Source organism: Capricornis sumatraensis, chromosome 1 (genome assembly GCF_032405125.1).
Source record: "Capricornis sumatraensis isolate serow.1 chromosome 1, serow.2, whole genome shotgun sequence".
Taxonomy (NCBI): domain Eukaryota; kingdom Metazoa; phylum Chordata; class Mammalia; order Artiodactyla; family Bovidae; genus Capricornis; species Capricornis sumatraensis.
In genome coordinates, this window is record NC_091069.1 from 81,277,423 (window position 1) to 81,301,850 (window position 24,428).

Sequence of the window (24,428 nt, forward strand, 5' to 3'; positions counted from 1 at the left end):
TGGAGTGAACCTCAGCAGCCTCCTCTGCAGAGAAAGCTGGCAGCTTCTGCCACCAACAGCACCGCTGCTGCTAGCCTCCTAGAGAAGGAGACGTTATTGCACCCCTCCCAGGAGACATGAATACCCCAGACCCCCGGCTCCTCCACATGAGCTCACATCCCATGCACCAGAACACATGCTTCAGTCACTTTGTGAGCACAGACACTCCACCCCCAGCTTCAGTGATCCAAACATGCCCCCACCTCAGACATCACTGCCACCACGGAGGCACTCCAAAGACAGACTCAGCACCAAGAGGGAGCCCCTTGCCCATGACAAGCACTGTGGGAGAAAGAGAGATCAGGAGGTCCCCAACAGCCCTCTCTGCTGCTGCAGACACCTTCACTCTTGGCTGCTGCAACCTTTACTGACACTGACACCTGCAGTCTTCTGACTTCAGCTCACGGGGCGGAATGTGTACTACACCAGTGGGCCTTCTTCCCAGGAGCTGGAACTGATGCACACCACTCACTGGTGCCCTTGCACCCACTGCCCACGAAAGCTAGTCTGCAAAGTCTGCTGTCTCCGCTCAGTCCAATGCACAGACATTGACACAAAGCTGCAAGAAACATGAAAACAAACATGACACCCCCAAAGGAACGGTAATTTTCTAAGAAACTAACCCCAAAGAAACAGAGATCTAGGATTCCATGCGCAAGAATTTAGAAGAACTGTTTTAAAGCAGTTGAGTGAGCTGTAAGAAAAATACAGATAGAAAATTCAAGAAAATTAGGAAAACAATGTAGAAACAAAACAAGAAGTTCAACAGAAAGAAATCATTTGAGAAAAGCCGAACAAATTCTAAAGCTGAAGAATACAATGAATTAAATGAAAAACACAATGACGATCATCAACAACAGACCTGATCAAGAATCTGTGAACTCAAAGACAGGTCATTAGAAATAATCCAGTCAGAGGAGGAAAAGATTAAAAAACAAACAAACAAAAAGAATGAAAAGGAATTTATTCCAATTATCAGAAAAAACAGATCACATCAGAAATAAATGAAGAAGAAACAAAGAAACAACAGAAAATCTATAAACTAAGAGCTGGTTTTTTGGGAAAAAAAAAAAAAGTAAAAAATAAAACAAAATCTACAAACCAGTGGCTAGACTAAGAAAAAGCAAAGAGAAGATTGAAATAAACAGAATCAGAAGTGAAAGCCCTTACAAATGACATCCAGAAACAAAAGGATCCTAAGTGACTGCTATGAACAATTACACCTCACCAAATTGTATAATCTAGGAAAAAATGAATAAATTCCTAGAAATATACAATCCAGACTGAATCATGAAGAAATAGAAAATGTGAACAGAAGACTGCATCAGTAATCAAAAATCTTCCAACAAAGAAATGCCCAGAACCAGATGACTTCACCAAACATTTAAAGAAGAATTCATGCCAACACATCTCCAAATCCCAACCAGCATCTGTCATCTCTCATTTAAAAAAAATAATAGGTAACAGATATGACGGAGAAGGCAATGTCACTCCACTCCAGTACTCTTGCCTGGAAAATCCCATGGACGGAGGAGCCTGGAGGGCTGCAGTCCACGTTGGTTGCTAAGAGTTGGACACAACTGAGCTACTTCACTTTTCACTTTCATGCACTGGAGAAGGAAATGGTAACCCACTCCAGTGTTCTTGCCTAGAGAATCCCAGGGACAGGGGAGCCTGGTGGGCTGCCGTCTTTGGGGTCGCACAGAGTCGGACACGACTGAAGTGACTTAGCAGCAGCAGCAGCAGCAGCAACAGATATGAGGCAACATCTCGTTGTGGTTTTGATTTGTACTGCTCTGATAATTAGTGATGGTGAACACCTTTTCACATACTTGCTTTTCACCGATGATGATGGTACCTGGAGGCTTGTCATATATTAAGTTTATATATTTCAAGTATAGGGTGGTGGAGGGGAGAGATATGTTAACAACACTCAAGATGGGATTAACAACTCCAAACTATTATATACAGAATGGATAAACAAGGTTCTATTGTATAGCACAGGCAATTATATTCAAAATATCCTGTGATAAACCATAAGGGGAAAAGATATTTTTAAATGTGTATGTATACATATATATATATATATATAATAACAGAAAGTAAAATTGTAAATCAACTATATTTCAACAAAAAGATAAGGCAAAAGCTACAATGATTAAAAGCAAACACCCAAAACTACAAAAAACTATTCAAAACTACACTAAACAAAAACTCTTTGAACAGTTAGGCTCCTGATGGTCTATCTTCTTTTAGGTTTTTGACATGCTCAGTTGCTTGATCGTATCCAACTTTTTGCGACTCCATGGACCGCTGCCCTCTGGCTCTTCTGTCCATAGGACTTTCCAGGCCAAGAATACTGGAGTGTGTTGCCATGCCGTCCTCTGGTGAATCTTCCTAACCCAGAGATGGAACCCACATCTCCTGCACTGCAGCAGGTTCTTTTACCACTGAGTCATCTGGGAAACCCAAGGTTTTTGACACTGGTGGCTAATTCCGATCTTCAAAATACAACGATCCTAATGTGGATTGGCTCATTGACAACCATTCTACCTACCTTCAGAAAAACTAATACATATAATGCAACAAATTTACAAGAATTTTATTAGGTCATGAAGGTCACAAAAACCCATCTAACAGCATTATTGCTGTTATGCTCATTTTCACACCATTATTTTACCTATGAATGCCAGCTTCTATGTCCAAGTGTGTTTCATTAAGCTGCTGTTGGGCGTTATTTCCTAGTCCTGTATTAAGTGCCCAGGAGGCCTGTCTACAAGTTTCACACCTCAGTGTACACCTGTCAATCTGCTATTCTCTCCTTTTACACATCAGGGGTCCAGCTGAAATGCCGGTAACTCCCTGAAGAGGCTCCTGAGTTGACTGGCACAACCGATAGCTCCCTTCCCACCACTTCCACAATACTTGTCCTTACAGCTGGAAGAAATGATTACACTATATTTTACTTGAGGGCTTATCTTTCAATCTCTTGATCACGACTGCAAATCATTCTCTGAGGTAAGGTCCACATTGCATTTCTGAGCACGCCTAGTGTGTTGCAGGTACTCAACACACATCTGTTGAACTGAACTGAGTTCAGAATGATTACCAGGACATAAAATGAGCACGTCACAGCCAACACAGGGAAAATCAGCTTCACTTCAGTGCTCCTCATCTTCTACTACTCCGTCAGATCTGCAGACTTTGTTCTTTAGGGGGTTCTGTTTTTGTGGTTTCTATTTAGTGGTGTAGTAACTGTATATTACATTAGTAACACTGGCCATCTGAAGCTAAATGCCACCAATGCATTTTAAATTACCAGCTGCACACCCTATAAACTGAAACCATGACATATAACAATCTGGGTGTGAGTGAAGTTTTGCCAAAACAAATGCCAGTGACACTAACAGCTTTAATTGTCATGTTTGGGATTTAATATATCAACTCATATTGATAAGTAAAATTTTCCTTCAGAATAATTTTAAAAAGATGTAGCAACATAAAAGACAGGATACTGGCTCACATTATATACTTCATGGTCTATTATAAAGAGTCTATTTTCATAATTTAAAAAAAATGACTGCTATAGAAAGCTATTTATGAACTTCACAAATAGAAATTTCTCCATTTCAAAGAGACTGTAAGCTTAATGAAAAATAGCAATTCCATAAGACAAAGCAAGTACACAATAGTAGACACAATTACCTAGTGTTTAAAACACAAGTTAAGATCATGTACATTATCAGGAAGAATAAAGATTGAAAACCCAAAAAGCAAATCCTCCTGCTTTGCTTGGTACTGGTTGTTTCTGTATTAGAGGTCTGTATCAAATTCAGGCTCAATGATTAGTAAGATAACCAGAAAAATACCCAAAGTCTAAAGGAGAACAACAAGCTTAAAAAGCAAAGATCAGAAGTATCTAGTGCAAATGGTTAGAAAAGCTGTGCATAAATTAAACCTGGAACTCAGAGAGAGGTGAAGAGAATGCATTCACACTGCCGACATTTATAACAAGAATCTGGGTTTTACAATTACTTCTCAGGACCAATGTCAATTTCTCTCTCCACAATACTGACCTGACCTGCATTCTATACTGAGCAGGCAAGGCTTGCTAATGAATAGTTTAAGGTTTACCAAATTTTTAAGAGAGAAACTATTCCCACTCCAACATTTTACTTAATTCACAATTTTCTACTTACAAAGTCTTGACGTATGTCATTGAAGTCCTTGCCATATTTTTCCAATGCCTCTTCAAATAAACTAGCTTCAGAGGCTGACCATTCTTCCATTTCATCTCTGCATAAAACAGGTCCCCCAAGTGGTACTAAGACACTAATTGCACTGCTCAAATCATAGCCGTGCCTATACAATGTATCCATAGCATGAAACTAAAAAAAATAAAGAAAATGAGAGAAGAAATTAGCCAGAAAGGCAAATTTTCTTGATTATTTAAGAACAGAGATATTAAAATGCATGATGGACTTAATTAACAACAATATACTTAGTATTTTTTAAGTAACATAATTAAGAAAAATTTAAACAACAGATTATTCAATTATTTAAGACATCACATACTGCTTTTAAGAAAATGATGATTTGTATCTTTTAAGATATGTATTTTTTTTTAATGTATTTTCTTAGAGCAACAAATGGCTAGATCTTCTAACCATGAAGACCTAGGACCTCCAGGAATTAAAATGGGAACCCAGTAAGTTTCACCATCCTTTTGGTTCAATGTGCCAGAGTTACTTCAGCTATCATATAAGGCTGGCACAGCCTTCTCTAACAAGGGAAAAATACAGAGGATGTATCAGAGAGTGAGAAAAAATATTTTCAGGTTGGATTAAGAGAATGATATACTAGAAACGAGAGATGGAAGAAAAAACACCATGAAGCTGAGAATGATGGTTAAGACAAAATTATACATCCATGTTAAAACAAAAGCTGAAAGTGAAGTCGCTCAGTCGTGTCCGACTCTTTGCAACCCCATGGACTGTAGCCTACGAGGCTCCTCCGTCCATAAGATTTTCCTGGAGTGGGCTGCCATTTTCTTCTTCAGGGGATCTTCCCAACCCAGGGATCAAACCTGGATCTCCGGCATTGTAGAAAGAGGCTTTACAAAACAAAACAAAATAACATATCCACGTAAAAATAGTTACTTGGTTGAAATTCTGTAAGACCAAAAACACATGACCAGGCTTGCTTGAAACAGCTACCTAGGCCAGTGTGGATTTCATACATATTCCAAAGGTGAGTGACTGAAAAGCAATTAGGAAGGGAGGAAATATAAATTTGGGTAATATAACTAGCTTTTTTCAAAAAGTACCTTGGGTCTAGCTTATTTTAAAAAGATCCGTTCACAATATGCACACATATTTGTATGCGTAGGAGGAAAACTCAGAACAGGACAGTCAGCTCTGTGTCTAGATTAGCATGTAGGTGTGGCGCAGATGTGGTTGGTGGTCAGATCCTTGCCAAATGGGAGCTAATTCTGTTTAAGCTTTCTAACATGTGAAGGCCATGTGTTACACCTTTTACACAAAGTATCTTCTGATAATTAACTAAAAATTTTATAAATGGGGATAGAGCCACATCTATGTTTTACTTTAGCCACCTGATGCGAAGAACCGACTCATTGGAAAAGACCCTAATGATGGGAGAGACTGAGGACAGGAAGAGAGGGGGACGACCGAGGATGAGATGGCTGGATGGCATCATGATGCAATGGACAGGAGTTTGAGTAGGCTCCGGAAGTTGGTGATGGACAGGGAGGCCTGGTGTGCTGAAGTCCATGGGATTGCAAAGAGTCAGACACGACTGAGCAACTGAATTGAACTGATATTTTTAAAATTTAGCTATGGTCCTGAAATAACTGGTAGGGGACAGTAGACAGTTCCCTACTGGTACAAAAGCATAAAGTAAGCTCAAATAGCAGCTGATATCTATTAAAGAGAAAAAAATTGGCTACAATATGACTAAAAAATATGTAACACTGTGATAACATTAAGATGCTGAATAGGGTATGGAATATGAATTTGTTGACAGAACAGGCGGAATTTAGGACATGATTAGGAACAGTAATTAACTGCTTTTACAAGGGTTAACATCTCCCCTCAAATCACTGTATTCTACACAACAAAAACACGTAGAGATTTCATCATCAATTTCCTAGTTATTATCTCAGTTGAGACCACACTGACCATGTGTGGCCTTTTGCTCTGTCACAGTCACAGAATAGTAACTTCAACCTGCAAGCGAATTTCTTCTCTTCTCATTCTTCTGCAGCAGGGGTTACAGAAATATTGGAACTGATCTTGATTCTTCACTTGAGTTCTGCAAACTTCAAAATCAACTCAGCTGCACCTTTCTAGATAACCTTTCAGTTGACAGATTCAGCAATTTAACTGTCCATACACTGTTAATTCACTCTTACACAATCCTTGAAAATAAAAAACTATTGTTTCTAGATGACTGATCTATGAAAATGTAAAGACAAATATCATTTAGGGATCTCTTCAGTTAATAATATATCCCATAAACGATTTTTAAAACTCCAAAATTTACAGTGCATAACTAAAAAAAAAGTTATTGGTATTCAAAAATCAATAATTATACAAATTAACTGTTGCTGAGATTCCTCAGGAGGTACAAGTGATATTTATAACACACAGGTGCTCTGAAACCAGAAGTCACTGAATTAAATGAGTTTCTCTCAGCTGATATTATACCAACCATTCAAAGCATGAATGGATTTTCAGTCATTTTGTTCATGTTAGATGAATGAAAATGCCTTTCTTATAGGTACTTTTTAAAATGATGATGGGCTAGTATCTAATAAAGCTTCAAAGTATGAAAAACCTCCTGGCCTCTATAAATAACAGTAACCCAAATCCCAAGTGATCAGGTTGTTTTAAAAATTCTGTTCTTTACAATGTGTTTATATCTCTAAACACTGAAGCAAAGCTTTGCTTTTGAAGACTAGCTCCTGCCTTGTGTCACAAATCAACTGGAAAGAATACGTTGGACTAAGGCTGACCATAGCTATGAAACCTCCAAGCCCATATTTACACCATAGCCCAGAGGAAAGTGCAGTTAATGATCACTATGTGAAGAAAATAAACATCCCATAAGACACAGGCATTGTGGAATGCCTAAGGAATAATTCCATTAAAATCAATGACCAGAGAGGATCACAAAGGAAACCAGAGGATCATATTATCTGTTGAGTCCATATTAATGCCATCTTTCTGACACACACAGAAGCATCTTCAGAATGAAATTTTGTATAGTTTAATCCAACCCTAAAAAGCCAAGTGAAGCACAAAATATACTAAAACAGTGGAGACAATATCCAGTGAAGACTCACAGAAATAAGCTGAGAAAAGACATAAGAGCATGACATATAACCAACAGCCCGTTGCTTATCAGTTAAGATAAAGACTCAAAGCTAGGCATGTAAGAGAACATACTGGCTGAGTCCATTTAGGTGAATTTTGGGGAAAATAACAATTTATGGTGAGAGAAGTCAGAATAATGATTACCTGAGAAGAGGAGATCACTGACTTGGAAGGAGCATAAGGGATCCTTGTTCATCACCTAGATCTCAGTGGTGGTTATATGCATGTACATACATGTAAAAATTTATAAGCCGGCATCTAAGTGTACTTAATATACTTTATTATATGTATATCTCAATCGAAAATAAGATAAAGCATTTAAAACTGAAAATCCTCCCTCAAGCTAAATACTTTGTGAAGACACCATCTTCTAAATAGAGGTACAGATACACACAGATACAGATACAGAATCCATTCAAAACTAAATTTTAAAAATCATAACAGCTCAGCACAAGCTTTTCTCTCTGCCAAATAGTGGTGAAGGTGTTGTCACATTTCATCTCATTCAAAACAGATGGACATGACAAACAGAACTATTTTAGGATAAAGACTGACAATGAAATCTTGGCAGTGGAATTCTCATCTTTTGTTCATCAAAGAGAATTCCATTTTGGTAAACCGGACTATTGATCAGCAAATATTCACTCCCTCTGTGAGCCTCCAAGGGAGTGTATTCTTCCACTCCGTTGAGGCTGGGCCTAGCACTGTGACTTGTGTGGCCAACTGGATGTTACGCTGCGCGACATAACAGAGCCTTGACATGAGTTTGTGCATTTAGACTTGTGCTACTGGTATTTGCCAACAGAAGAGGAGAGAGATGCACAGCAGGACCCAACCTACAGCTTCACATCTGAATCAGCCCAGTATAGTTCAGCAGAACCCGAGGTAATCTGTAGAGGGGTGCACAAGATATTAGTGCTTGTTGTTTATAAAGCAATGAAATTCTGGGCAGTTTAACCCATGTTTTTCCCTTTGGGGAATTAGGAGCTTATTCACCCAGTGCTACCAGCACTGTGAGCAGAGCCAACAGCCTACAGCTGCTGCTCCTCTTTGGAATGATCTCAATTTAAGCAAGATTCATCTCCCCCATCTCCCAGGGCAGCCTGCATCCAGTGACGCAGGAGTGTACAGGGTGAGGCCTTCATTCACACAGCATCAGAGCCCACCTTCTCCCTCTGTTCAGTTTTGCCTCCCTCCTTTCTCTTCCACAGATGTAGATCCCAACAGTGCTCCCTAAGCATTTCCAGCATTCAAATCTCATCGCAGAATCTGTTTCCCAGGTACCCAACATGTAACATTTTGGCAATGACAAAATGATACCCATATATATTCAGCACTAACTACTGATTTGTTAAGAGTTTTACAAAAATTTTATATGTATAACTCTAGCACAATATAGACCATTCAGACTATCAAGTCTATTTTAAAATTAATGAGCATATGTTTTTTTTCAAGTAGAAACAGAAATTCTCATGACTAAACCTCAAACCATGATCAAGGCAAAATTTTTTATATGTAAGTAGTATGCCATCCAATTAACTTTTGCTTCAGTGCACAGCCCTCAAAGGAAAAGCCTTCATTCATAATCAGATTTGTGGGAACCTGGTTGTCATTCACTCATATCAATCTATAAGACACCCAGAGACATGTTCTTCTGTGAACTCATACTTTCATTATTAGCAAGAGAAAGCTCTAGGAGTGGCAGGTGATTGAAACTCCACGGCCCTAATGTCACTTCCAATCTCACTTTGAGCATAACTGTGGGGTCTTCCCCCGGCTCTGATTCTAGACACAAACCAGACAAACACCGGATACAACTGTGTGGGGACACCTAAGATAATTCAGAAGGAGGAGGCATGAGAGGTGAGCTTCCACACAGATCTGAGCTTTCACCTGGAGGGCATTTTCTAAACTGCTACAAAAGAGAATAGACCAGTCAGCTTCGTACTACGCTAAGGTGAAAATGAGCAAGACCACTTTCACCTCTGAGGGAGCAAAACCATTGGATATTCCATGTATTTGTGAGAATTACAATATGTTAAAATAATTGGTATCATACATGTTCTCTGATCAGAAGCCCTAAAGCAATTAAGATAGATTTATGAACTTCATTTCCTTGGACATTAACTCCCAATCAACTGCAAAAGTACAAAGTAAATTAGGAAATACTTAGAACCAAGTGATAATGAAAGTACTATATATTAAAATATGAGATATAGAGGGACATTTATAATCCTAATTGCTAATAACAGAAAACTAGATAAATGATGTTAATGAGCTAAAAACTGGTCTTGTAAAGTTGGTATAGGAATATCAGGGTAAAGCCAATGAAAAGAAGGAAGAAAATAATAAATAGAAAACAAATATACAATAAAGAAAATCAACTAACCTAAAATCTCATTCTTTTAGACAAGAAAAAGAGCATTTTCTGGCAAAACTATCAAGGAAAAAAATAAGAAATGTGACACATAACAATAACAGGAATATTCCCATGTGGCCCAGTGATTAGGATTCCAGGCTTTCACTGCAGAGGGCATGGCTTAATTTCTGGTCAGGGAACTAAGACCCCACAAGCTGCACAGCATGGCCAAAAACAAAATTACTATGAAAGATTATGTTGCTAAATTTGAAAACCTAAGGAAAAATGGAAAATCTCCTGATGTAACTGACCAAAGGACTTGGACAGAATTAAAAACTTACTCTAGTTATTAATCAAATTATAACCATATCCCAAATCGAGGGATATTCTACAAAGTAAATGGCCTATACTCTTCAAAGTGCCATGGTCGCAAAAGACAAAAAGAGTGAAGAACTGCTCAGGATTGAAGGTAATTAAGGAGATAAGACAACTAAATGCAGTAAGTGATTCTCAAGTAAATCTTGGATGAGAAAGAAAATTTTTTTCTCCTGACATTACTGAGACAACTAGCAAATCTGACTAAAGCCTTTAGATTAGATAACCGTATTATAACAATGTTCATTTCCTGAGTCTGAAAACTGTACTGTGGTTAAGTGAGAAACAATCCTTGTTCTTTCAGGAAATACCTCCTCAAATACTTTGAAATAAAGGTACATCTATTCTGTAAGTAAGTAAGTGTTAGTTGCTCAGTCGTGCCTAACTCTTCGCGACCCCATGGACTGCAGCCCACCAGGCTCCCTCTGTCCATGAGATTTTCTAGGCAAGGATACTGGAGTGGGTTGCCATTTCCTTCTCCAGGGGATCTTCCCAACCCAGGGATCAAACCTGGGTCTCCTGCACTGGAGGTAGATTCTTTACTGACTGAGCTACAAGGGAAGCCCAAACTTACTCTCAAACAGTTCAGAAATAATCATATGAATATAGAGAAAGAAAGATAAAGGAAACATGGTAAATGTTAATATTGGGGAATCAGGGTGAGGGGAGGACAGGAAGTCTTAGTGCTATTTTTACATTATCTCAAAATACAAAAATAAAGTTTTAAGAAATGTAACAGCAAGCCTCCATTAACACAAACTTATAAATTAAAATCTCTTTACCATGAACCCTCAACAAAGAAGTCAAACCAATTTTCACTATATTTCCCCATAGCTCAATTGTGCGGTGATTTTCTAATGTTTCTTATATTAGTGTAAAATGCATGGGAGGAAAAGTCAAGTAAAAGGCAACATACACTGAAAACAAAAAGTAAAAACAAATTTAAGCTCAAATTTAAAAGAAAAAAAGAGATGGATAAACAGATGCTTAACACAAGGACGCAATTGCCCCCAAGACAGTTGGCAGTGTCTCTAAGGTCATTTGGATACTTTTGAACTGTGGTGTTGGAGAAGACTCTTGAGAGTCCCTTGGACTGCAAGGAGATCCAACCAGTCCATTCTGAAGGAGATCAACCCTGGGGTTTCTTTGGAGGGAATGATGCTGCAACTCCAGTACTTTGGCTACCTCATGTGAAGATTTGACTCATTGGAAAAGACTCTGATGCTGGGAGGGATTGGGGGCAGGAGGAGAAGGGGACGACAGAGGATGAGATGGCTGGATGGCATCATGGACTCCATGGACCTGAGTCTAGGTGAAATCCGGGAGATGGTGATGGACAGGGAGGCCTGGCGTGCTGCGATTCATGGGGTCGCAAAGAGTCGGACACGACTGAGCGACTGAACTGAACTGAACTAAGGTCGTTTTATATAATCTTAAAATTCTTACCTGCATTAGATCATCAGACAAAAAGAAAATGTGTTTAATGTAGTAAAGTACTGCCTTAATGCTGTACTTAGAAGGAAGGGAAATTTCATGCTTTGTCTCACTGCAGTGGCAATCCATTGGTTCAAATTCTAATTTTAGTCTCGGATACATGGATACTCAGAAGTACTCATAAGTTTTAGCAAAATGAGTTTTAAAAATTATACGAATTCTCATTTAATCAATTTTATGTTCATTGTGAAGACTAGATTTTTTAATGTAAGTTGATGCCTAAAATGTTCACTAGATTTATATATTGTACTGAGTACAATTTCTTTAAATGATGTAATGACTGTGCTTTCCAAACTGATCTCAATTCCCAGTACCCTCAAAGCCCTAAATGAAGTGTCTGATGTGAACAGGAATCACAAACAGTGAAGTGCATGGTCAACAGCTGGCATTTTAACAGAGTATCTGAGGGATAAAACTATTGTTGGTTAAATAAACTTTCTCTTATCAGAAAAATAAGTTATTTTTTCTAAGTTTTTCTTGATGGAAAAATTTTTTTTTGTAAAAAGCATACCTTGTTTTAAGAGGAAGATCTTTATAAGTGATTTCCTTGCAACAATTATGTTAAAATGGTTAAATGTATGGTTAATCATAGCCTAATGATCACGTTCAAACTTGATAATCTACTACAATGACAGTAAATATGGCATGAAAAAAACCCTTTCAGTCAATAATGCTATAAAATCAGAAGAAACTAAATGAGACTCATCAAAGATGGGGAGAAGGCAATGCATCACTGGCATCATCAGCTCAACAATAACAACTGATATTTACTGAGCTCTTATAATGTGCCAGACACTGTTCTAAATGATCTACAAATATTATCCTGTTTAATCCTCAAGTTGATGCCACAAGGTAAGTCAGAGACAGGCTTTTCTGGAGGCTGAAGGAGGACACTGAGGCATCGCCTGCTTTCTCTTCTAGTGAAGACGGGGCTACAAGAGCCAGATGAGCTCAGTATTTGTGAATATTACCTTAAATGAAGATGCAGAAACTGCTGAACACAATCACTTCTGGAAGACTGATGGAAGCTCAAAAAGACTTGTGACATAGCAATAAACAAGTTGCTTCCACCCAGTCTGGACAGTTAATGACATGGTGAGCTCTATGCCCCTCAAGCTCTATACCCAGGGGACCGGGCCCAGCCCCAAGGTATACTCTGGCAAGCCAACGCAGCTCCATCAACTTCTATATGATTGGATACATATATCAGCAAATAATAGGGGCATTGTCTGCATACCCTCATCTCCTCAATCTATAACCTCAGAGGAAGCTCAGACATAGTGAGGTTAAACAACTTGCACATGGCTATATGGACCAAAAGCTATAGGTCTAGAGGGAAAAAAAACAAAGAATAAAAAAAGCACATTCATTTGTACACTCATGTTCATAGCAGCATTATTCACAGTAGTCAAAAGGTAGAAGCAACTCAAGTTCCTACTAACAGATGAATGGATAAACAAAATGTAATATATACACACAATGGATTGTTATTCAGCCTTAAAAGGCAGGAAATGCTGATAGATACTACAACATGGATGAATTCTCTTGAAGACTGTTATGCTGAGCAAGCCACCAAAGGGCAAACATACGCTTCCATTTACATCAGATACCTAGAGTAATCAAATGCAAAGAGATATAAAGTAGAATGGTGACTGCCAACGCCTGGGGACTGTTTGTAGGATCTGGGTTTTTACCCTAACTGCAATGAAAAGACACTAAAGTAAATAAAGACACTATCTTATATAAGATAAGGGACAGCAAAATCAAAGTTGCATTTTTAAAAGATCAGAAATAATACAGAAATTAGAGATGTTCCAACATGTGATTTTCTCCCTACTAAGTCAACCCTTTCTCAGAACCAGACTTTAGCATCAGGAAACCTAAGTTTCTAGGTTTATGTAAGTTATTTAACCATTATCTCTAATACAGTCCATTCTAAAAGATTCTGCTACTGCTAAGTCACTTCAGTGTCCGACTCTGTGCGACCCCATGGATGGCAGCCCACCAGGCTCCCCCGTCCCTGGGATTCTCCAGGCAAGAATACTAAGGGCCCCTAAAACTGAAAAAGCTTTGAGTCCTACTCTCTCACATGTTCTGGCACTCAGAGTCCAGACAAAGGAGAAACCCAGGTACTTCTGCAAATACCTGTTCTCAGAGACAGAGGCTTTACTCCAGCAATGGCTGCCTAATAATGCACGTGGCACTTGGCCCTCCCAGCCACAAGCAGAAAGTAGCAGTCTAGAACGTCCACCAGCTATTACTTAACTAACCACTTCTTAGTTTACTTTGTTTCAAGGAATTTTGCATCCACAATGCAGGAGGAAAGGAGAGTGAATGTAGGGATTGTTGTAAACTGATTTTTTTCTTTCTCTGCATATTATACTAAATATATTTAACATTTTAGTGAAACGAAGGTGAAATCTATGAGGCCTCTGTGACGTCAATGTTTTAACAAATATAAATCTTATTATATATGGCTTAGACTAGTAGGGTTTGAAATTCACAACCCAGCTATGTTTGTAACAGGTCTCAAAACGAGGAAGTTAGATCCAACAGTCCTGCAGGCAGCACAATTACCTGCTCCCAAAATATTACTGGTGATTTGATAAACCGGCATACACTGCCCTGGATAAGCAGATGTGTCCCCTGAAAGCTAACTGTAGTCCTCAGAGGACAAGTCGCAGAGAAAACACCTGAACAGGGTGCCTAGGGCGCAACCGCTCCACAACCCTGCTCTGCTCTGTGCTCTCCAGATCCATGGTCTGGTCACCAGACAGAGAAAGGTACCAACCTGTGGCTCTGTGAACAATGAAAGCAAAAGGAGAACCCAAATCTTCAAAATTCAATTAAATGATGAAGCCATTTTCATTTAACGGCACAAAACAACTTAGCAACCTTTCACACATTATTCTTGGAAACAATCTGCAAAACTCTTATTATCAACATAATATTAATTTTAAACCACTGCCATTCATTTTTACAGAAATGCCTTAAGATCTCGTATTTTAGCATCAAAGTAGTAGGCCCAGATACCACTGGGCAAACAGGATTAAAGGTGAAGGCATGACCTTTGAAATAACAAGAGGCAGTAACTTCTCCCTGCTTTCAAGACTTCTAAAAGATGTCAATTTCATGCACCTGAAAGTAATACAATCTCAACACAAGAACATACAGAAGGTCCAAGTGAAGTTGAAGCTACACCAGGTAGAGCAGGAAACCAAGACGCATAAATGTTGTAGACAAAAAGAACCAGTCTTCAGTGCTGCCTGATCTGAGACAGACAACGACGATGTTTAGACTCAAGCTACTTTAACAAGAACAAAGCAGACGAAGCAATCTGACGGAGAGAACTCCTCAGAAGGGGTCAAGATCCAAATCCTGTCTCTGAAACCAGCTGTACAAACAAGCTGTTACAAACACAATTTCCTAAGCCTCTGAGCATACTGATGCGTAAAAAATTTACAATATAACACATAATTTAAGATAATAATGTAATTAAAAAGTGACTCCAAAGTGCTAAATACTAAACAAAATAAAAAGAGAAGAGATGATAACAACTGGAGGGTAGGAAAGTACCTACCTTGATGACACATAAGCAAGTATTAAAAAAAAAAAAAACACCATACACATACCATATATTTAAACTAATTAAGATATAAAGATTGTATTCCCTTTAAAATGTTTCTTTTTACAATGACCTTCAACTGAACAAAAACAAATACTGAATCCTGAAGACTGCCCTCTTCTAAAAGAAATTCATACGCTGTTCCACCAGTTACCAGCAGTGGGAAGCAGAGAGTCGCCGCAGCTGGGAGCCAAGAGCCCACACACCTGCTCTTCACCTGTCGGAGTGAACTTAAGGCAAATCCCAGCCCCAGCTGTATTTTATCACAAGAGCTCTGTCCCATCTCAGGAACTGGCTTTGCATTCTCACTCCTCGGTGTAGAGGGAATTTGCTGGATTACAACAGGGATAGCACCCCCTCCCCCTTAATAATCTGGGAACCATTATCTTATAAGAACACTGTTAAATCACAAGAGACTGACTACATAAGTAACAGTTTCTCTATACAAGGCAAAATCATGCAACATTAGAAAAAAATTTGCAGATTCTTATATGAAACAGTGTTATGTTATAGTGTTAGGAAAAACACGAGGTAGAAGGGAGGCACAGTATAAAACGCTCTTTTTAGATGACTTCAACTCTATGTTAAATACAAAGTCATGCGGAACTTATTATCAGGTATCAAAATTTATTATAATATGGCGCTTTCACAGGGACAAATAGGTCAATGAAACGAGAGACGAGATTAAGAATCCTAAGCATTTTTAGGATCATGAAATAAGATAGAGGCATTACAAAATTCTGAGGCAACAACAAATTCAATAAAAGATGCTGGAATAAGTAATTTTCCATATGGAGAAAAAAAATGAGACTGCTACCCCACCTCATTCATAAAAATATAAACTCCAAATGTATTTGTCTTATATACGAAAAAAACCTTCAAAACTATTAGAAAAAAACAATAATAATATAAGTGAAGAATGGACAAAGGATGCATTAATCTAAAATACAAAAAGAAAAAAATCTGAAGAGTCATTATGAAAACATGCTAAGCCTCATTAAGTACTCAGGGAAATATAAATTAAAATAAAATAGCATGAGATTTGGAGAAGGCAATGGCACCCCACTCCAGTACTCTTGCCTGGAAAATCCCATGGACGGAGGAGCCTGGTAGGCTGTAGTCCATGGGGTCACGAAGAGTCAGACACTTACTGAGCGACTTCCCTTTCACTTTTCACTTTCATGCATTGGAGAAGGAAATGGCAACCCACTCCAGTGTTCTTGCCTGAAGAATCCGAGGGATGGTGGAGCCTGGTGGGCTGCCATCTGTGGGGTCGCCCAGAGTCGGACACAACTGAAGCGACTTAGCAGCAGCAGCAGCATGAGATTAGTAAAAAATTTTAGTCTGAACATGCCAAGTGTCCCGGCGTTGAAGACAATGTAAGGAAATGGAGGTAGAAAGAAGTATAGTCATTTACTGTTTAAAGGATTACAAATTTCTAGTATGGTGTATAGAATAATTTTGATTGTGGTCAAACTCAAAATGAGCACTACCCTATGAATCACTACGAATAATTATTCCGATTTTAATTACAGCCTAGAAAGCTGGCACACATGCTCAGAAAGAACATGTGTTAGAATTCCCAATGCAGCATCATGTGTAATAGCAAAGAGAAAATGCTTTTCAAGCACTCCAGATGTTCACTGATTGGTAAAAGAATAAATATATAATATGGAGTAGTATTCTGTGAAAGTATACTGCAAGTATTACCAACCAGTAAAAGTGAGTGATGGAGGTATATATTTATTAACATGGTGCCATCTCATCAATAAACAAATAGCAAAATGTAACAAAGTAAATGTAAACACATGTAAGACAATGTTTATGTTGTTTTTGGAAACATCAATACATAGCACAACTAGAAAAACAGGACTAGATACACAGTACACTTGATACAGCAGCTGCCTCTTCTCAGGAGGCAGTGGTGATCAGGGTCAGAGGTACAGAGAAGGATGGGGAATAAGATGAGGGAGAGAGTGTTAGAGATTTCACCAATAATATAGTGCTAGAATGACTCATTGGAAAAGACCCTGACGCTGGGAAGGACTATGGGCAGGAGGAGCAGGGGACGGCAAAGGATGAGATGATTGGATGGCATCACCGACTCGATGCAAATGAGTTTGAGCAAGCTCCAGGAGTTGGTGATGGACAGGGAGGCCTGGTGTGCTGCAGTCCTGGGGTTGCAAAGAGTCGGACACGACTGAGCGACTGAACTGACTGATAGTGGTGGAAAAATCATTTACTCCAAAGATCTAAATAAAATACTAACATCTGCTTTAGATGGCATTGCATGGTATTTTATTATTATTTTATCCTCTGTACTATTCTGTAATTTGCTAGTATATTGTTTACAATGCACAGAAAGTGGCTGAAAGGAAACATAACAAAATGATAAGAATATTCTACTTTGGGTAATGAGGACAAAACTTTTTTTTTTTTTTTGGTTGGTTGCTGCTGTACTTTATTTTTGAATTTTTTCAGAATTGGGGAAAATTTTACATGTACAGATAGTGATTAGGTTCCATGCAGTTCTGATTCACATAAACTCACACATATACTTTTGCATCTAAAGGTGCTAAGCAACCAAAATACAAACCTATCTTGAAACACCTAAATTTTCATAAAAAATTAATGTAGAAACAAGATAACAAAACTCTTTTCTATAAACAATATTCTAGTCTTTGAGAAAGGATAAAGAAGAAAAAGGTTCCTTAAAGACTATAGACTATTAATGTTTACACCTCTAATTGTACAAAAACATAAGAAAGCTTTGTAAGAAACAAATTTGTCGCACACTCTAGTACAAGTTTTTATATTATCATGATAAATATTTTGTGTAAAACATTTGAAATTGGAGTATAGCAAGAAAGTAATAAAACCTGTAATTGTACTCCACCAGAAAATAAAATGCTAACTTCTATTTTCTGTAATGAATATCAAACAACTTAACCTTGTCAAACCTCAGTTTTCCCATTTGTACTAATAACGTGAGTATCATACCATGCCTATCTCAGGGGAGTGGAAATCAATACAGTAAGGAAGTTCAACAGGCAAAAATATGCAGGTCTGCTTTGTTGGAGGGTGCAGAGCAAGAAGCAAGTGCCAAGCTCTAGCCATAGCAGGCATCAGTGGTATAATTAAACTGAATGTGGAAAGCCTCATTTGATCACCAAGGGAAGAAAGGAAATAGTCTTAAAAGATAGCAACCATAATATAATGAAAACAGAACTTTTTGTTAATGAACAGACCAAAAAAAATAAATAAACTTTAAATACTGATACTAAATAATGACACAACAAAAGGATTCCTATAGCAATGGTTTCAAGAAATGGTCACTTTCACTTAAAAAATTGTAAAGCACTACATGTGAGCTACAACCATTTATGTACACAGACACAATACATCAAAAAAGCGCAAAAGTCGAGACAGGTGGATTAGAACATTGAACTGTTTTCTCCAAAATGTTTTTTTTTTTTTTTTAATCATTTTGTACCCACTCGGTGAATAGTCATTCTTGCTTGTCTCAGTTCACAAACAGAAGGGGGTGACTTAGAAATGAGACAGCCCAGTTAAGTGACCAGCCAAGCCAAATCAACCTAACAGCAGGGCTTAGAGCTGGGAAGTTCTCAGGTCTACAACATTGCTATATCAGCTTTTAAATTAAACAAGCAGCAGAAGAAATAATAAGCCCCAAATTTCAAACAGCATCTTACCAGGGTGATGTCTCGAGAAGCTGCAGCTGCACTCATATGCAAACTAGGCTGCCTTACGGAACTGCTACAATCAAGGGCTCGAGCAAATGTCCCAACAGCACTGGATAAACCATAACAACAAAAAGGAAAGGTTAAGGCACTGTTGTTCTTTTATCTCGGAAAAAAAAAAATCTGGGTAGTAAATGAACAATTGTAATAGCCAAACAAGTTCTTTGATGTTTAAGAATCAAATATCAGATTAAAAAGTATCTTCTTTACAATTTAAGAAATGACAAGCCAATTCACTATGCATTATAGGTCATTATAATTAAATTAAGCTTGTGTGGCATTAACAAGGGAAAGATCTATAGTGAAATTTCATGTAGTTAACAATTTGGTATACAACTGTGTTTCAAAAATGAGAAATATATTAGATGCAGAATTTGACTATTACTGTAAAGCAAGTTGTGACCACCTTTTTAGCCCAAATGGTGAAATTCCAGTAATGTTTTTCCCTTGAAATGAGATATCATCAACTGTAGCAACTTATTACAACTGTAGTTACATATTCCTTTGGGGAATATGAAACAGATTTCCATTTAAGGAAAGAAAAACAATTATCACAGTACTGATTTAAATTTAATGATTTAGAAGGCGTTCCCATATATAGAGAACTCTAACTTCAAGAAATAAAACATAAAGAGATTTCCTGCTTGTTGTCTATGCTTTAACGTGTTAGCTGAGGAAGATTTTTTTTTAAGGTTTTAATTAAAATATAAAACACGTGCAAAAAGTACACATTGTACCACTCTTTCGTTACCACTAAGTCAATGCATCCATGTCACCAGCATGCAGGTCGAGACCCGGATCCTGACAGCACTCAAGAGACTCTTTGTGTTCCTTCCCAGTCACTACGGTTCCCCAAGGGGAGCAAGCATCCCAGATTCTAACACCCAAGATGAGTTTTGCTCAACAGAGAACTTGAACAGAATCACGCACTGTGCACTCTTCATAACCAGCTTCTTTTGTTCAAAACCATGTTTGTGGGTTCACCCGTGCTGCCGGCTGTAGCTGTGTTCATTCATCTTCCTTGCTGTGGAGCATTACTTGGCATGGTGTCCCACCCCAACCCTACTGTTGATGAAGAGTACAGATAGCACAGCTGAACAGTACAGCTACTACAGATAGTACCACTGCTGCCATCTGTATACGTATCTTTTGGCACACAGATGTATGCATTTCTGCTGGGTATATATTTAGGACGGAAACCTCACGGATGTGTGTGTTAGGTAATAGTTTTCCAAAGCAGCTATACCAACTTGCACTACAACCAATAGGATATGTGGGTACTGGTTGCCCCACCTCTTCACCAATGCTTGGCACTGGAATGTGCAGTGGTCCTTAACTGGGTCTTAATTTGATTTTTTTTTTAAAAAAAGCAAAACTTGAAAAAGATACTGGGAGTATCTCCTTGGTGCCTCTCATGCTGGCTTCAAGAAAAAAGAAATCATGGCCCTTGGCAATCAGGAAAAGGAAAGAACAATAAATCTGAAACTGCAAAGCCTACTAAATAAACCAAACTCCAGGTAACCTGTCTGGAGACTCCAGCGACTCCACCAATGATTCAGTCCCTAATCTTCAGTCTCGTCTGTTTCACTGACTGGCTCCTCCCCAGCAATGTACACTAACCAAGGCTCTTCACCTAATCAGTTAGTGGCCAGGCACGTGGGCTCTGGAGTCTGAATGCCTAGCCACCAGTAACAGTGCCTAACTTCCATGGTGACCAACACTGTCAACAGTACAAAGGATGGCTAAGGGCTTCTGTCCTTGGCATTATGACAAACAGTCAACAAAAAAATTAGAGAATATAATGGAGATGACTAGAATCATGTCCAGATCTACCTCATTCTAATATTTTGCCATGTTTGAAGCAATAAGTGTATACTGTACAGTACAGGGAAATACAGCCATTACTCTGTAATAACTTTAGATGGAATATAATCTATAAAAATACTGAAACACTGTGTTTTACACTTGAAACTAATATACTATTGTAAATCAAATATATTTCAATAAAATAAATAAATCAAAAACTAAGCTAAAAAGATAATATTTTGTCACATCTGGTTCATTCTTTAAGGAAATAAATATTATAATTTCGTTAGAGCCCCCTATACATTCCCAGAACTCGTACATGCATACATAATATGCACATGCATACATAAGCCCATTAATGAAATAATACGCCATTGTTTGCATATTGTAAACTTTTCTTTTTTTAAAGTCTATTGAATTTGTTACGATATTGCTTCTAATTTTTTGGTGACAGACATGTGGGATCTTAACTCCCCAACTAGGTTTTAACCCACACCTTACTCACATGTGGCTGCAATCAGAGGGTCACATTATTATTTATACCTGAAAAGTCCCTCATGTGCCTAAAGGAGATCACTACTTTAATTAAAGATACGGGATTTCAGCTGTTGAATTTCTTCTTTATAATTTTTCGTAGTGCTAAAATTTTTACAACGGGCATTTATTTTCTTAATAAAAATCTATTTTCATTTTTAAAACAAAAACTAATGCCAATAAATCAATATTATCAAAATAAATCATAGTATTTAGGAAGTAATGTGATACATGTTAGGCTTTCTTACATAGAAGAATACAACCAATGAAAAAAAGCAGAACACAAAAGAAAGGAAAACTCATAAATTTTCTATGAATTCTTTTATATTACACATATGTGTGTGTCTGTGTGTATGTGTATCTTGACTAAACAGTGCCATACTCACCGGGCTACAACTAAAAATTGGTCAATCTGTCGGTCTGTAAGTGGGCTATTTGGGTCCCAAACTTTCACTTCCAATTTTGACTGTTCTCTCTCATCTGATTCTCCTGTCCAAGAACAAAGAAAACGGAGTCTTATTATTCTAAGGCACATACACTGTCACATACGATTGATGACTGTGGTCACCACGACACTAAAACTGTAAGGTAAATGTTCATGGTCTGTGTACATCTCTTCAGATAGCAGATGTAGAACACTCTGTAAAGAGAATGTTGATAACACAACCAAACTAACCATGTGATGTCTTCACTTAGTCTTGCCTGAGTATTCGTATGTGTGAGACTCCAAGCCTTGCCAAGGGAGATAGAGACAGAAAAGAAAGCTCTCTTGCAAGACATTCAAACAACGGTAAAACTTACTCATAAAGAACTATGATACAAATGAATAGGAATAGGTGTCACAGAGACATACACATACGACTGCAAGATTCTGAAGAGGAGAGAAATCATTTCAGGCTAGCTAGGGAATGATGTCATGCGGGAGGAGGCACTCCTGCTAAAAACCTGAAGGGTGTGGATGCACAGGCAGGGGGAGAGAACTGAAAGTAAATGAGAATGGGAACAAAGTCGTGGGGTTTTAAGATGTGGTAGGAAAGCAGCAAACTTTGTCAGGAATGCGTGTATCAAAGGGAACGAGGAGAGAGAGCTTTAAGAAGTGGGTTATAAAAATACCACTGAAGACGCTGCACAGGTTTTCTGGATAGATGTCTGTTCGGAAGTAATACGAAGCCCTTGCCTTCTTAGCAGGAGAGTGTCAAAACGAGAGCCAAATTTCACATCTCACACTTAGCAATGGAGTGATTTCCTCTACAGATACGTGATACAGACAGAGAGACAAGGTATTGACAGTGACAATAAAGAGCCCAGAGAGAAATTTAGGGACATCAGTGACAGACGGGTATCGCGGGAAGGTTTCCAGTCTTGAGAATTACATAGACAGGGTTGGCACTAACAGAAAGAAGGAACAATCAAGAGACTGAGGAAAAGACTGAGGCTAATACAAGATGCTTTCTTTTAGGAACGTGTCACAGGGAGAGAGAACCATCACGCAAGATTTCATGTTAGGACAAAGGATAGTAATGGACTTGGCAGACAACTGGATTCTAATTTACAGCAATGAATTTCCTATCAGGCTAGGGGCTGATCTGGGCTTTGTTTTGGTTTTGATCACGGCATCTTAATATCAAGCAGAATGACAGACTATGAGGCTGAACATCCCCTGGTGACTGATGAATGCAGGCTATGGGCTTATAATGGGTTCCTTCCTAGGCCAGGAGGAAGCAGGAGCTGACGTTCAGAAGGAGAAAGGGGGACAGCAGAATCCCCACCCACCCATCTGCAGTCTCCTAATTACAGTCACTGCTCTCAGCTGCAGGGTGTGGGGGCGGGCCTGTCCATCTCGCTCCCTTTTCAAAGGCAGGTATGTAACCAAAAAGTAAATTGCCACCACCAACAAAAGAAGCACAAAGAGACCAGGGTGAATACTAGTCCAGAGACATATAAGGTATTTAAAAGGATTTTGGTTTTCATTATTTTTTCTTACAATACATGCTGAGCTACAACATTTAACTGATTCATTAAAAAAAACCAGTTACAAACCCAGAAGTCTGTAAACATGAAACTTTTGAAAGAAAAATAAAGCAATTTTACTTCCTTGTATCTTCAATAAACACATTTTTAAGTAAGATGAACAGTAACAGTAAAATATATATATATTAAATCTACATTTGTAATCTATATTTTCAAATAATATAAAATGAAATGAAGATGATATTCAATATGAAGCCCCTTCTATTATATATTCCAGGATGTAAGGCTAATAAAACTGATATTGACTTTTAAATTCAAGTTAGTTAAATTGATAAACTTCAATCCTATCCATACATTTTGTAGCATACAGAATAAAGAGAATTCAGTATAAGAATTCTAAATAAATTTGCTATAAACAATAATAAAACACTCTTGAGTGTCTTTCTACTAATAACTGAAACATATAATACCATGGGATGGGAACAAAAATAACAAGAACAACAAAAATACAGCATGTTCTATTTAAAGTCACTCTAGAGAATTCCCCATTTTGGATTCACCACATAATACATTTATATCAGTTTAATCCCTTTTCACAAGGGAAAATCTTTTAAGAAGCTCTAGAATCTGTATAACCAAATACTCAACAAAGCTAACAGCAAGCTGGAGAAAGGTCTTGGGGAACGTACTATGAGCCTGAGACAGAACCAACATGAATTCTATGCTCTGGCCATGTCCATTCGAGTCACTGCAAGAATCTCACTTTCCTCCTCCGTTTATGATAATCTGGGCAATTCCAATCTGCTCCGGTCCCACATTCACCCGTGAAGATCTCTCTAATCTGTGAATTCCCACAAACTGTATTTACCAACTAATTACATGATTACATACAGCATCCTATCTTTTGCTTCATATGTTCCTCTTCATAATTTTGAAAAAATATAGATTCAGCAATGATTTTAAATGTTCGCTCTAACCCTTCAACTACAGTTTAAGATTTCTAGAAAGTAATGACAAACTACTTCTTTAAAATGCCCCCGAAGAGCCCAAAATGTTCTTCAAAGACT

General features: G+C 38.1%; 1 protein-coding gene across 2 annotated transcripts in view; it reads right to left on the reverse strand.

Annotated features, from left to right (window-relative positions):
- Positions 1 to 24,428, reverse strand: part of MTA3 (metastasis associated 1 family member 3) — a 143,365-nt gene that overhangs the window by 19,394 nt on the left and 99,543 nt on the right. For both annotated transcript variants that reach the window (XM_068993871.1, XM_068993790.1), the window contains exons 7-9: positions 21,777 to 21,879; positions 19,003 to 19,102; positions 4,239 to 4,427 (exon numbers count right to left, since the gene is read on the reverse strand). In XM_068993871.1, coding sequence (XP_068849972.1) covers positions 4,239 to 4,427; positions 19,003 to 19,102; positions 21,777 to 21,879 — 392 coding nt within the window. The remainder of the gene's footprint in view (positions 1 to 4,238; positions 4,428 to 19,002; positions 19,103 to 21,776; positions 21,880 to 24,428) is intronic.